The 14,077-nt window shown below is 41.1% G+C and overlaps 1 protein-coding gene across 1 annotated transcript in view; it reads right to left on the reverse strand.

The window, feature by feature from the left end:
- anxa3a (annexin A3a) overlaps positions 1–14,077 on the reverse strand; it is a 66,584-nt gene that overhangs the window by 37,498 nt on the left and 15,009 nt on the right. Inside the window, 2 exon segments of the mRNA XM_055640289.1 lie at positions 797–891; positions 2,750–2,837. Of these exon segments, the coding sequence (XP_055496264.1) occupies positions 797–891; positions 2,750–2,837 (183 nt within the window).

Consider the following 14,077-nt stretch of genomic DNA (forward strand, 5'->3'; position numbering starts at 1 on the left):
GGTTGGATGGGTTGTCAGTGGATTTACCAGAGAGCATAAGTATATGTGTTTGATTCACCATTATGGTAACTTTACAGATGTAGCTATAGAGTCACAGAGTGATACAGTGTGGAAACAGGCCCTTCGGCCCAACTTGCCCACACCGACCATCAATGTCCCAGCTACACTAATCCCACCTGCCTGTACTTGGTCCATACCCCTCCAAACCTGTCCTATTCATGTACCTGTCTAACTGTTTCTTAAAGGATGGGATAGTCCCAGCCTCAACTACCTCCTCTGGCAGCTTGTTCCATACACCCACCGCACTTTGTGTGAAAAGGTTACCCTTCGGATTACTATTAAATCTTTTCCCCTTCACCTTGAACCTATGTCCTCTGGTCCATGATTCCCCTACTTTGGGCAAGAGACTCTGTGCATTTACCCGATCTATTCCTCGCATGATTTTGTGTTATCGTGTTATGAACTGGTCCCAAGTTGAATTAAGGGGCAAGAACTATGAACAAGCGGCAAAATAACGACAATCGTCTTAATTCTTGACTGGAAACCTTCACATCCTTGTTAGTGCAGTGTCATTGTCAGAAATGATGGATAATGTTCCTAATATAAAGGGAAGGTAAAAAAAATAACCTTACTACAGAAAAACAAATTTTGTTCTGGCCAAATACAATACTTCAACCACTGACCATAGTGACCATTGATCTGTATGTATTATTTTCATGTCAAATGTCCAGCCGTGAAGCCAAAATTTAACCATTAACTGACGGCCTATCTAAATAGCCTGAATGTTAATACGCACACGACCACAGGTTCCCTTATATTCTTTGCAGATCATTTGGCGTTGCCAGTTGCTTCTGTGTGTCAGGATTTCAATGATTACTTTCTCGTTAGTTCCTAAAATAAAATTGAAAAAAGAAATAAAATCAGCTTCACAGTACAAGTGATTGAATTTTATATGTATGGGCAGAAGTTAAAGAACATGTAGTTTTAGAGAAATATTCCTAGTTCAGTAGTTCAGTTTAGTTTATAGTCACATGTACCGAGATACAGTGAAAAGCTTTTGTTGCGTGCTATTTAGTCAGCAGAAAAACAATACATGATTACGATCTAGCCATCTACAGTGTATAGCTACATGATAAGGGAATAACGTTCAGTGCAAAGTAAAGACAATTAATGTGAAAGCCAGTTAAAAAAGGAAATTAAAACGTGGAACCTACAAGTAGCTCAACTAAATATCACCCATCCATTTTGTATTTTACTGCAGTAAATGTAGTGCAGTAAGACACATTAATATAACTGTAGGATATCTTCTTCCTCATTATGAAATACATATTAGTCAATAGCACTTCTTTCCTTGCCAGCATGACATTGAGAAGGAAAACATTATTTTGAATTTATAATTACATTTGAGGAGACAGTTACCATGTATCTCCTAATTATTGGTGAACTGTGAGAATGTCAGAGTTCGAGGTGAGGACATGAAGAAAGTGGGTAATTATGGAACCAGGCGCTGTTGATCTTGAGAGCCACTTGGTACAGCCTTGGTTCTGCATTTATTAGAACATTACAAGCTTTCAAATGTTTTTGGATGTAACGTATCCAGATAAGTCAGTTAGTGTTACTATTCAATGTTATTACTTCTGTATATTCAGCAGTTCAATGCCTCATATGGAACATATACATCGGACTTGATATATATATATTTCCACATGGAACCTCTCAGTGCTGACTTTATGCCTAGCTTTATTCCTGACTTTTGAAATGGTTCACAGATTAGAAAAGATTTGTATTCCCATTATTTTTTGTCAATTATCCACAATTAATGAAAGATTGCAAAAAAGACACAAAGTGCTGCAGTAACTCAGCGGGTCAGGCAGCATCTCTGGAGAACACGAATAGGAGACATTTTGGTCGAGATCCTTGTTCAGACTGCCTATTGCTGCAAATGATATAGTGGGATTCAGTGGTTGATCAGACACTGAATCTATGGAAAGATTTGTCACCAAATTAGATTAGGATTCACTATAAATCTGAATGCCCAATAAGAAGAAGATCCCAGCAGGATATCATCAATGCAATTTAGAAAGAGAGGTCTGATGCAGACTCCAGTTAGTACAATTAACGTTGCACGAAAGACTGGTCAAATAAATTTCCAGAAAAAGTAAATATAAAGGGAGATGGATGTTTATCTCCCATTAGCAGTATTTCTTTGATCACTGAACATAACTTCAATGGATGATTGATGTAGCTGAAAAAATGGGCTTAAATGGGAATTAGCATCAGCCCGTGAAAGATACGGCAATGGCGACTATCTACATGAACATTTCTGTTGAATTAATAGCTGACCTTACTGATCTTGCATGTCCAGGATTAGTGTTTATAATACCTATAAGCCCTTTCCCATATGTTCAAAACAACAAATGTGTATCCAGTTTGACTTCAAACATACCCATAGCATTTGCAGCAACCAGTCCAAAGGATAGAGTGCTCCACATTCTCACTCTCCAAGAGACGATAGATTTGAGAACAATTTTCATCAACATTTACCTTCTATACTATTCAATGCATCTATCACACTCATTGTTTTAAATTATCAGTTTATGATAAGAGCAAGATCTACAAAGGGAATAATTAAAATTTTAATAAGAATGTTCCCATGTTAATAGTGATAAATGCAAAGAGCAAAAAAATTAATGCAGGCATTACTTCAGTGCCACTTTAAAGTGCAAATTCACATTTAACCATTGCTTACCCAATCCTACTATCGCATTACGTAGACTATTAGCATCCCTGCCAATATTGAAGCAAGGGCAATCTTTTATGGTCCCACGGGTTCCAACCTGTAAATGAAATTATTAAAATTATATTAGACAAGACAACTGTTTTACTGGTACATTATTTTGTAAACAAACATATCATTATTTATTTATTATACTTATAGCCAGCATATCTTGAAGCTTATTTTTTATTTGTAAGATGCACAGATCTGGCTCTAATCAAAGGAGGGAAATTCTTCTCCTGTACTTGTAGTTCAATTGTAATAGCAAGATTATCAAATGTTAGCGTGTTATTATGGTGCAAAGAGTATATAATGATACAAATCATGCAATATTTACCAATAGCAATCTTCACATCTAACACAAATAACCACACTGCCTCGCAAAAGCAGCATTGATAATCAATGATCTGTCCCATCTTGGTCATTCCTCTTCTTCCTCCTGCTCCCATCCAGCAGAAGGTACAAGAGCTTGAAAGTGCACACCACCAGATTCAGGAACAGCTTCTTCCACTTTTTTATCAGGCTTCTAAATGGTCCTTCCAAAAGCTAGGGTTCGATTCACCTGTACCCCATTGTGGACTTTGTCAATACGCTCTAATGCTGAGAACTATATTCTCCTTTCTGTATCTTTCCATTTACGCTATCTATTGTACTTGAGTTTGACGATTGTATTTATGCATATTATGTATCTGATCTGTTTGGATAGCCTAATTTTTGCAAAAACGTAAAGTGTACCTTGGAAGTAAGCAGAACAAGAAAAAGAAAGCAATAGAAAGGGGAAACTCTTTAAAAGGGGAAAAATACATGTGACGTGAAGTGTATATATGCAAAACAAAGGTACCTTGGAAAGAAAAATAAATTCAAATAAACGATTTTTCAACAAATGAGCACAAAGAGTGGCAGAAGCTCCAGTGAAAACGGCTTTCTGTATAATTACACTTTGCAATTTGTGTTTGAATGGAGCCTCTTATGTGGCAGGCACAACCCGGCACAAGGACATGGGGAAGATTTTGCATTGGAGAGATGGGAAGTCTTTGAAGGTCGCTCAACACCAGCAACCTGCAAGGACCCGCTCTCAGTCTCATACTATACTCCCTGTGCCTCCCAACTTTGTGACCAAATTCTGCTCTAACTCCATTTACAGGTTTGCAGGCAACACCAATGTGGTGGGCCAGAACACAAACAGTACAGGAAGGAGATAGAGAACTTAGTAACTTGGTGTCAGAACATCAAACCTCTCCCTCAATGACAGCAAAACAATGGAGTGAGTCATTGACCTCAGGAAGTAGGATGGAGTACACATCCCATTTTGTATCAATGGTGCCAGAGTGGTGATGGTTGAATGTTTCAAGTTCCTAGGTATAAATATCACCAATAATTTGTCCTTGTACAACCACATTGACACTACAGACAAGAAAGCATGCCAATGTTTTTACTTCCTCAGAAAACTGGAAATTTAGTAGGTTTTCAACGCCTCTTACTAATTTCTACAGATGCACCGCAGAATTCAGCTGATCAGGAAGTATCACATCCTGGTTTGCCAAATACAGCCCAGCGCATCACACAAATCAATCTCCCTCTATCTACGCTTCATGTTGCCTTGGGAAAGCAGCCAATATAATCAGGGACCTCTCGCACTGTGGTCATTGTCTATTCACTGCCCTCCCGTTGGGCAAAAGATGCAAAATCTTGAAAGAACGTAACACCTGATTGAAGAACAGCTTCTTTCTTGTTATCAGACTCTTGAATGACATCTCATATGCCAAGGGTGCATTCCTGATCTCCCAATCTACCTTGTTGTGGCTCTTGCACTTTTTTATCTGCTCTCTCTGCGGCTGCAACAATATTTTGAAATTTTGTTTATTTTCTCTTTTGCATTAACTGTTGTACCTACATATGATGTGACTGGACTTGTGTATGTTAAGATCTGCCTGGATAGCACGCAAAACAGTTTATTCGCTATATCTTGGTACACGTGACAATAATAAACTGATACCAAGAGCCTATCAATGGAGCCCGTACAACAGAGTGGAAGACATAACCACATGCTCAGGCCTGGAGACCTGAACTTCAGCAGAGTGATGCATTAACATTGTAGGGGATTTAAAGCTCTGGGACAAGATTTTCTTTTAGTTTGTTACTTAAAACTGGATTAATCATAGGTTATGGGACTGACAGTAGTTCTCTAACTACAAATGCTTTTTTCTAATAAGCCCATTATCAATAGGATTTTTTTTAATGGATTCTCTCTCGCAGTTTTTCTTTTGTTTTCTGAATAACTTCTTTAAAAAAAAAAAAGAATTGTCACCTTCGCAATGAAGAAACAAAACAAAATTGTAGATGCTGCAATCTTGAGCAAAAAAGGTGCTGGAGGAACCTAACAGGTCAGACAGCATCTGGGGAAGGGATGGACATTTTGGTTCAGTCTGAAGAAGGGTCCCAACCTATCCATTACCCCCACTGATGCTGTTGAGTTCCTCCAGCACTTGTTTTTTTGTTACCTTGACCACAACCAGTGTCCTTTTCTACAACTCAACTACTTTGTCTTTTCACTTTTCCAGTTCTGATGTGAAGCACCCACTCTGTTTCTCTCACCACTAATGTTGCCAGACCCGCTATGTGCTTCAAGTATTCTCGACACTGTTCATGAGAATGGTACTGGGATAATTTACAAGAAAGTGTCACACAGATCAGTTTTATCCATCCCAGCAAGGTAAATGGTGCTAAGATTGAAGACGTACGTGGATTGGAGTCTTTGATAACAAGGACAATAGAGAGGAGGTATTCATAACTAATGTTATAACAGTAACATTAGATTTATGTAGCTTGTTCACATGAAGGGCAGGAGAAACCTTAAAAAAAACATAGTCCTGACTGAAGGCAATGCAGTAACACTTCTGGATTGTCAATCCGAACAAATTAGTGGCATCATTTTCCACTCTAACATACTATTGAAATGTCCTGACATGTCAGTGTGGAAACACTATTCCATTAACACATGTTGTCTAAGCTACTATGCCTGAAGGGTGTGAAAAATATTGATAGGACAACATCATTATTACTGATTCTTTGACCCGACCGCAACTCTCCACTGGGATCAAAGGATCTGGTAAATTTACTTAATAGGCTCCATTTATGCTTTTGCATTTAATGGAAACAGCGATTATTCATTATATTCAAAAGAAAACTTTCTTATATTTCATATTCTGCTTCTTTCAAAATTGCAATGAAAAATATATTTTGGTACAGTTGATTATGTCAGTTAAACGAGTTCAGGAAATGCAAAAGTTCCTGTTTACCACTTGTAAACAGTTATAAAGTGGAAACATAGGGCTGGATGTTAATTTCATAACACAAAAGGTGCAAGGGGGGGTTCTGGTAGTGTGTGGGAAAGCAGGAAGTAATTGCATTGTTGTTTTTGCCCAGCCACTACGTTGACAATGCACATCCACATTTTCGCACCAGTTAGAGAGAACGGACATGAAGGAAACCCGTCAGTCGACTTCAATTCCCAAACTTAAAAGAACAATCCAAACAAATTACTTGGAGTTTGGGATTGAGAGCAGCTCAGAAAGAATTGATAGAATGAAGTCCTGACTATCAAACATTGCAGCCAATTCTGGTGTCCTCACCCAGGGTGTAGTGCTTGGTGCTGAAAGGTTTGCGTCCACTTTTGACGATTTTCAGTATCCTGATGTGGAAGCAGAGAAGGCACGGTGATAGGTTACCAATGAGGTCAGCAGCAGGTATCATATCATGGGTTCAGCACAGGATCCCTGCAACCTCCTGCTCTCCACTCTGAAGGTCTGCCCTTGAGACCGATGGGCAGCATGGTGGCACAGTGGTAGGAGTTTTTGCTTTCAGTGCCAGAGACCCAGGTTCAATCCTGACTACAGACATTGTCTGTATGGAGTTTGTACCTTCTCCCCATGACCTGCGTGGGTTTTCTCTGAAAGCTCCAGTTTCCTTCCACACTCCAAAGACGTACAGGCTAATTGGCTTGGTAAAATTATAGATTGTACCTAGTGCGTGTAGGACAGTGTTCATGGATTGCAGGTTGGCATGGATTTGGTGGGCCAAAACGCCTCTTTCTGTGCTGTATTTCTAAACTGAACTATACCATGTGACTGAAATATCCCAATTCAATTTCCAAGTCTTGGCCCATAAAATGAATCGTTTGCTCCTTTCTATCTGCCGCCTTGCATCTGTCCCTGGAGTGAGCTGCCTTGGAGACCATCGTTTTACAGGATTAACCTCAACTCTGCTAACTGCATAAACTCAGAACAAACGTGCACTTTCCCAGATTTGCACATGCACTTCTGCATGGCACCATAATTATAATCCAAGATCTTCAGGCAAATTTTAAATGCTTCCAGGTAGCATCAGGTTTGCCTCCAATTGCTGACGCCAATGAGGGCAGATGGGTAATGACCATATTGGGTCATTGGGACTGCCCAGGAATTTTGCTCATACCTCCAGAAGTATTTCCACATGGTTATGCATTGATATTGTGGGAGTGCTCGAGTTTGATGAAGAATCCCGTGCGAGTTGAAAATAACTTAGACTCCATATGTACCATGAGGACAAGATTGCCTGGCTAAGCATACAAACTAGCTAGGAACTGCAGATGCTGGAATCTTGAGCAAAACACAAAGTAACTCAGTGGGTCAGGCCGCATCTGTGGAGGAAATGAATTAGCATCATTTCGGATCAACATCCTTCTCCAGACAGATTGTAGTAGGAGGGGAGAAAACTGGAAAAGAGGCGAGGGAAAGACAAAGCTTGGCAAGTGATAGGTGGGTACAGACGAGGGGGATGTTTGATTGGCAGATAGGTGGAATGTGGAATAAATGTAACATCTCCTGCAGTGGCAAAGGAATGTGCTTGGGGAGGCCGTGATTTGGGTGGGAAGAGATGAGTAATCTTTACAGACGGTGCTGAGTGGCGGAGATGGAAAGATGTGGCAGGTGCTAAGATATCTATCATTTGAGTTGTGGATATGTTGACCACCAACCAACAAACTACAAACCCCTGAAGGGATCAAGGAGCAAGTTGAAAACAGTGCAGTGTGGCCATCAGTTTTGCTGCAAGCTTTCAATTGGAGGCTGAAAATTACTGTCAATGTAAACACAAGGAACTGCAGATGCTGGAATCTTGCTTAGAACGCAAAGTACGGGAGTAACTCAGCAGGTCAGGCAGCATCTATGGAGAACATGGATAGGCAATGCTTTGAATCGAGACAATTCTTCAGACTGATTGTAGTAGAAGTGAGAAAGCTGGAAAAGAGGTGGGGTCGGGACAAAGCTTTGCAGGTGAAAGGTGTGCGCTGCACAGTGGTGGGGGGAAGGGGGAGGTTTAATTGACTGTCAATGACTAAGCGAAAGAAAAACCTTATGCACAGATATTCAGGCACTTAAGGTTTTTGCTTTGGTAGCATATTCTGTATTGTGGGTTTGGCCTCCTGGCTTGTTGTTTCATTTTTCCTAAGAACTGCAGATTTGTAAAGAACAAGCTGGTGCTGCACTAACCAGTAGTAGTAACAACGGCATGTTACTAGTGCTACGTTGTTATGGCGCTATTCCTGCAGACCCAGGTGACACACTTCTTAATGTGGCAGCAGAGTTCAGAGCAGAGCAGATCTGGCAGCCATGCTGACCTCAGACTGGAGACCTAAATATAAGAATGGGAGGACAAACCTTCAGACTATCCAAGTGACAAGTGCAAGTACTGCAAAAAAAGTCTTTCACAGCAGCAAGTCAAAAAGGGCTATGAATTGCGATATGCAAAAACATCTTTATTTGGCCAAAACAGAATTAAATCACTGTAATTAAATAATTAACACATCATAACTAACCCTTCGCCTCTCCTGAGCAGCTGGAGTTGACCTCATGAATTAGCTTTATTATTTTTATTATTATAGATCCCTTATAAAAATATCTCTTATTTTTATAGATCCCCCGCAATGGGCCAGACATTGACCAAGGATGAGGCAGAATACAGGAAGTAGATGGACAACTTAGTATCATTGGTGTCAAGGCATCAACCCTTCCCACAATGTCAGCAAATGAAGGATTTCAGGCAGCAAGGTGGACTGTATCAATGATACAGAAGCAGAGATGGCTGGCAGCATTACTGACATAAATATCGCCAAGAATTATTCCTGGCTCAGCCACATTGTGACTATTGCAAGGCCGCAAACCAACCCTCTATCTCCTCAGAAGAATAATTAAATTCAGCAAGTTCGCCCATGATGCTCACCAATTTCTACACCAGCACCATAGGAAGCATCAGAACGGCATTTCATTTGGACCTCCAGGGGTCCAAATGACAATTAAATAGACTATTGACTATTGACTATTGACTATTGACTATCAGAATACATCACAGCTTGGTTTAGTTACCGCTTTATCCAAAACTGCAAGTAATTACAGAGAGTAGTGAATACAGTCTAGTTCATCATGCTTCAAGCTGCCTCAGGAAAGCAGCCAACATAATTAAGGACCACTCATACCCCAGTTATTCTCTTCTGCCATCAGCTAGAAGATACTAAAGTTTGAAAGTCCAGTTTCAAAAACAGCTTCTTCCCCACTGTCATCAGACTCTTGAAGAGACCCCTCATCAGCCAAGGTTGTGCTCCTGATCTCCCAATCTATCTTACTGTGGCACTTACATATTTTTATCAGTGCTTCTTCATTTAGGTGTAACGCTACATTCCACACTCTATTTCCTTTCTCTTTTTGCACTACCCATTTTACTCGTGCATCGTCTGATTGTACTCAAGGTAACATTTTATCTGGACAGCACGCAAAACAAAAGCTTTTCACTGTATCTCGGTAAACATGACAATAAAATAAACTGAAAAAGCAAAGTTTTTCCACTCTATTACTGTACCGTGGTACACGTGACAATTGTAAGCCAATAACAATATCAAATTCTCACAAATGTATTCAAAAGCCTTGTTAAAGACAATGCGCAAATTGGAGGAACAGCACCTCATATTTCGCTCGGGCAGCTTACACCCCAGCAGTATGAACATTGGCGTCCCTAACTTCAAGTAACACTTACTTTCCCTCTCTCTCCATCCTTCCCCCTTCCCAGTTTTCCAACCAATCCTACTGTCTCCAACCACAATTTATCTCTTTTTCCTTTGTTGTTACCTTCTCCCGGCTAACAATGATCTATTCTACATTTTCATTGATCTCCATACCCTTTGTTCTGCTTTCACACCTTACACAGCCTTATCTATGCATCTCCCGCTCCCCTGACATCATTCTGAATAAGGGTCTCGACCCATTCCTTCTCTCTAGAGATGCTCCGTGACCTGCTGAGATACTCCAGCATTTTCGGTTTAAACCAGCATCTGCAGTTTCTTCCTACACCTCAACTCGTGATATGGTCCAGTTTATGCTATGAAGAAATTAAAGCTTCGAGGAACCATGTGGTGCGGACTCTTTCAGTATTTGCTGGTTGCCAATCTCCTACCCTAACAGAAGTCAGGCTCTTCCGCAGATAGAGATATCCCAAAGCCAATTGCTCAACCCTCGAAATAATTGGTTATAATGCAGGATGGACAGAAAGCTGAGAGATGGTCCCTGTAACGGCAGGTTGGCCACTACAGTCCCTGCTGATCATTCAGTCCAGGGGACCTCGGTAGACTGTAAGAGATTAAAAAAATGGAAAACATGAAGAGAACAAACACCATTCAGAACAATCCTACATTCTACATAAAGCACATGCAGCAAGTCAAATGTTGCCCAATACGAAATGATGCCAACTGCTCTACATTTGACATCAAAGAAAAGAATCATGTTAATAGCTGTTAGTGGAGCCCAGTGAACGATTAATAATCTGATATTACAACTGCTTCTTTTTAATTTAAATGAGCAGGGAGACAGAAGCATACTCACAAACGCATTGATGGGCATTGGAACCACATCTCCTCCTAGAGAAAATTGTTCCCCAACACCACCACATCGAACAAAGCCATATCCACCTGTTGGCGCCCAGATTTCATTCCCCCCAACAGTGGGCTATTAGCCATGAGAAATAAAAATAATAATTTGCAAGTTAGGCATTTTTAAAACAATCAGATGTGTTTTATATAGAGGAATGATAGATCAGCCATGAATGAATTTTGGTGGACCTGATAGGCCGAATGGCCTATTTCTGCTCCTATAACTAATGAACGTATTCATTCGATGGCGAAAGCATCACAATCACAGCGTACACACTTCAGATTGCTCTCGAGATGGTGATGGGGACCCACTTTTTGATCTACTGCAATCCAGGTGATAAACTGTGCATTTAAGTAGGAAGCCTGATCCAACAACAAGGAAAATGAGCAAGCTATTTCAAAGTCGGGACAGTAACTAACTGCATAGGTATGTCATGATGTTCCTATGAGCCTTTTGCCCTTGTCTTTTTAGACATAGGATTGGGAAAAGCTGTTGAAGGAACCGTGGGGAATAACTTGGGGGGCTTCTTGGAGACGGTGATGGAGGAGGTGGAAATTTAAGGTGGTCTTATTCTGCCAATCAGGTATTAATCTAAATTTCTTATTGTTGGATCCACATTCTTCCAGAAAGCAGCGATAGTTCCATCACAGTACTGATGTACTTGGTTACAAAGATAAGGAGCTCCAGGTACTGGACTGCTGCAGGATACCCAGCCTCAGACAAACTCCATTCAGGTGTCTGCTCCAGTTAGGTTTCTGACCTGTGGTGAATGCCCCACCTCGATCACCCACGGGAGGCACGATGGCACAGCGGTAGAGTTGCTGCCTTAAAGCGATTACAACACCAGAGACCTGGGTTCGATTCCAACTACGGGTGCTGTCTGTACAGAGTTTGTACGTTCCCAACCTGAGCACGTGGGTTTTCTCCGAGATCTTCGGTTTCCTCCCACACTCCAAAGATGTACAGGTATGTAGGTTAATTGGTTTGGTGTAAATGTAAAAAATTATCCCTAGTGTGGGTAGGACAGTTAATGTGCAGGGGTCGCTGGTTGGCGCGGACTTGGTGGGCCAAAGGGCCTGTTTCTGCGCTGTTTCTCTAAACTAATCTAAACTAAACAGTGGTCAATAAATGTCAGTGTGGGAATGATTAGGGACAGTTCATTTCCACTGGAAACCTGTCTGTAGCTGAGATGACTGGCCTGCAACACCCACAACCAGCTTCCTTTGTGTGAGGTGCAAGACCAGCTGGTGAGGGGTTTTGCCATGGATTTCATTGACTCAAATTGCTGAAGGAACTCAGTTTGGTAGGTAGCATCTGTGAAGAGAATGAGCGAGCAATGTTTCGGGTCGGGACCCTACTTCAGACTTCTTTGACTTCATTTTATAGAACGCACCTTAATGCAACAGTCGATTGAAAGGACACCCGCCTCTTCAAAATAATATCATAGAGCACATGTCACTTTAAAAAAAAAAGCGTTGGGTGGAGTAGCCTGGGCCTGGTCCCAAGGGATGTTAGGATTTTCAGTAGTTCATAAGTGATAGGAGCAGAATTCGGCCATTTGGCCCATCAAGTTTACCGCCATTCAATCATGACTGATCTACCTCTCCCTCCTAACACCAGTCTCCTTCTCCCATAATCCCAGACTAATCAAGAATCTATCTATCTATCTCTGCCATAAAAATATCCATTGACTTGGCATGCACAGCCTCTGTGGCAATGAATTCCACAGATATATCTTTGCAAACTATTTTTAATTTTCTTCAAGCCCTACTGGAAATTGTTTAGAGCAGACAGGATAGATCCAGTTATTTTGTTTGTGCCATGTTTCAGTCCCTGTTGCACCTCCAGGTTCCTGCTTCCTCCACTGCTGTCTATTGATCATTTTCTTCTTACTCCTGTTACCGCTGCTTCCCATACCTCTCTGCTGCACCTCCAGGGAGAAGCCCCCTGAGGATTCTGCTGAAGCAGACGAAATACCAATCTAAATGGTGTCCCACGGTCATGCAGCACAGGGCATAACTGGACTTTCCTATGCCAACGTTTTCCTGTTCAAGTTGATCAGGTGGTCACCCTATTGCAAGCTCTTGCTTCAGGTACATCAGCTGAGGTCTTTCTATCAGGCACAATGCTGCCAGACCCAGTACTCTATGCAGGAGCAATCACATCTTCTGTGCTCTGCTACACTCACTTCACCGCCATTTCATTATGTTATGCTACATGCAATTTACTGCTACATTAGACAATAGACAATAGACAATAGATGCAGACAATCGAGCCAGCATCGCCATTCAATGTGATCATGGGTGATCATCCCCAATCAGTACCCTGTTCCTGCCTTCTCCCCATATCCCCCGACTACGCTATTTTTAAGAGCCCTATCCAGCTCTCTCTTGAAAGCATCCAGAGAACCTGCCTCCACCGCCCTCTGAGGCAGAGAATTTCACAGACTCACCACTCTCTGTGAGAAAAAGTGTTTCCTCGTCTCCGTTCTAAATGGCTTACTCCTTATTCTTAAACTGTGGCCCCTGGTTCTGGACTCCCCCAACATCCGGAACATGTTTCTTGCCTCTAGTGTGTCCAAGCCCTTAACAATCTTATATGTTTCAATGAGATATCCTCTCATCCTTCTAAACTCCAGAGTGTACAAGCCCAGCTGCCCCATTCTCTCAGCATATGACAGTCCCGCCATCCCGGGAATTAACCTTGTAAACCTACGCTGCACTCCCTCAATAGCAAGAATAGAGGGGTCCATTTTTGTGGATGTCAAAAAGGAGGAAAAGAAGATTTGCCTTTTTCCATGAGTACAATAACCTGATGTTGTGTCAGACATCAGTGGAAGCCGAATGAAGCAGCACTACAAAAGTATCACAATACAGAACAGGAAATACAAACCAACAAGTAAACTGTACTGACATTACATGTAATGTACCGTAATTACTTACCTTAATTAATCATGTAATTAAGGTCAGTAAAAAATAATAAAGAAACATTCCTGAATCAATATAAAAACAGATTTGACCAGCAAATACGAGCCATATGTGTAATGACTGGTTACAGTCTAAATAAAGAGTCATACCCACCAAGATTATTTCTCAGTATTAGGGAGGATAATTCTCAAAGTTAGATCTATGTTCTCTCAGAAGTAAAACAGGTCTTCAAAGCAAAAGGTTATGCAAAATACATGGATGCAACTGATCCAAGGGCAGTCCCCATGCCACATTTAGGTGTGGTGTAAGTTGCAAATGCCACATAATAACCTACTTTGCTAAAGAGGATCAACCTTCCTGTAATTTCATGCAGATCAGAAATTCCCCTAAATATAGCTGTTAGAATTTAAATACTGATG

This window comes from Leucoraja erinacea, chromosome 1, assembly GCF_028641065.1.
Source record: "Leucoraja erinacea ecotype New England chromosome 1, Leri_hhj_1, whole genome shotgun sequence".
In the NCBI taxonomy this organism is placed as follows: Eukaryota; Metazoa; Chordata; class Chondrichthyes; order Rajiformes; family Rajidae; genus Leucoraja; species Leucoraja erinaceus.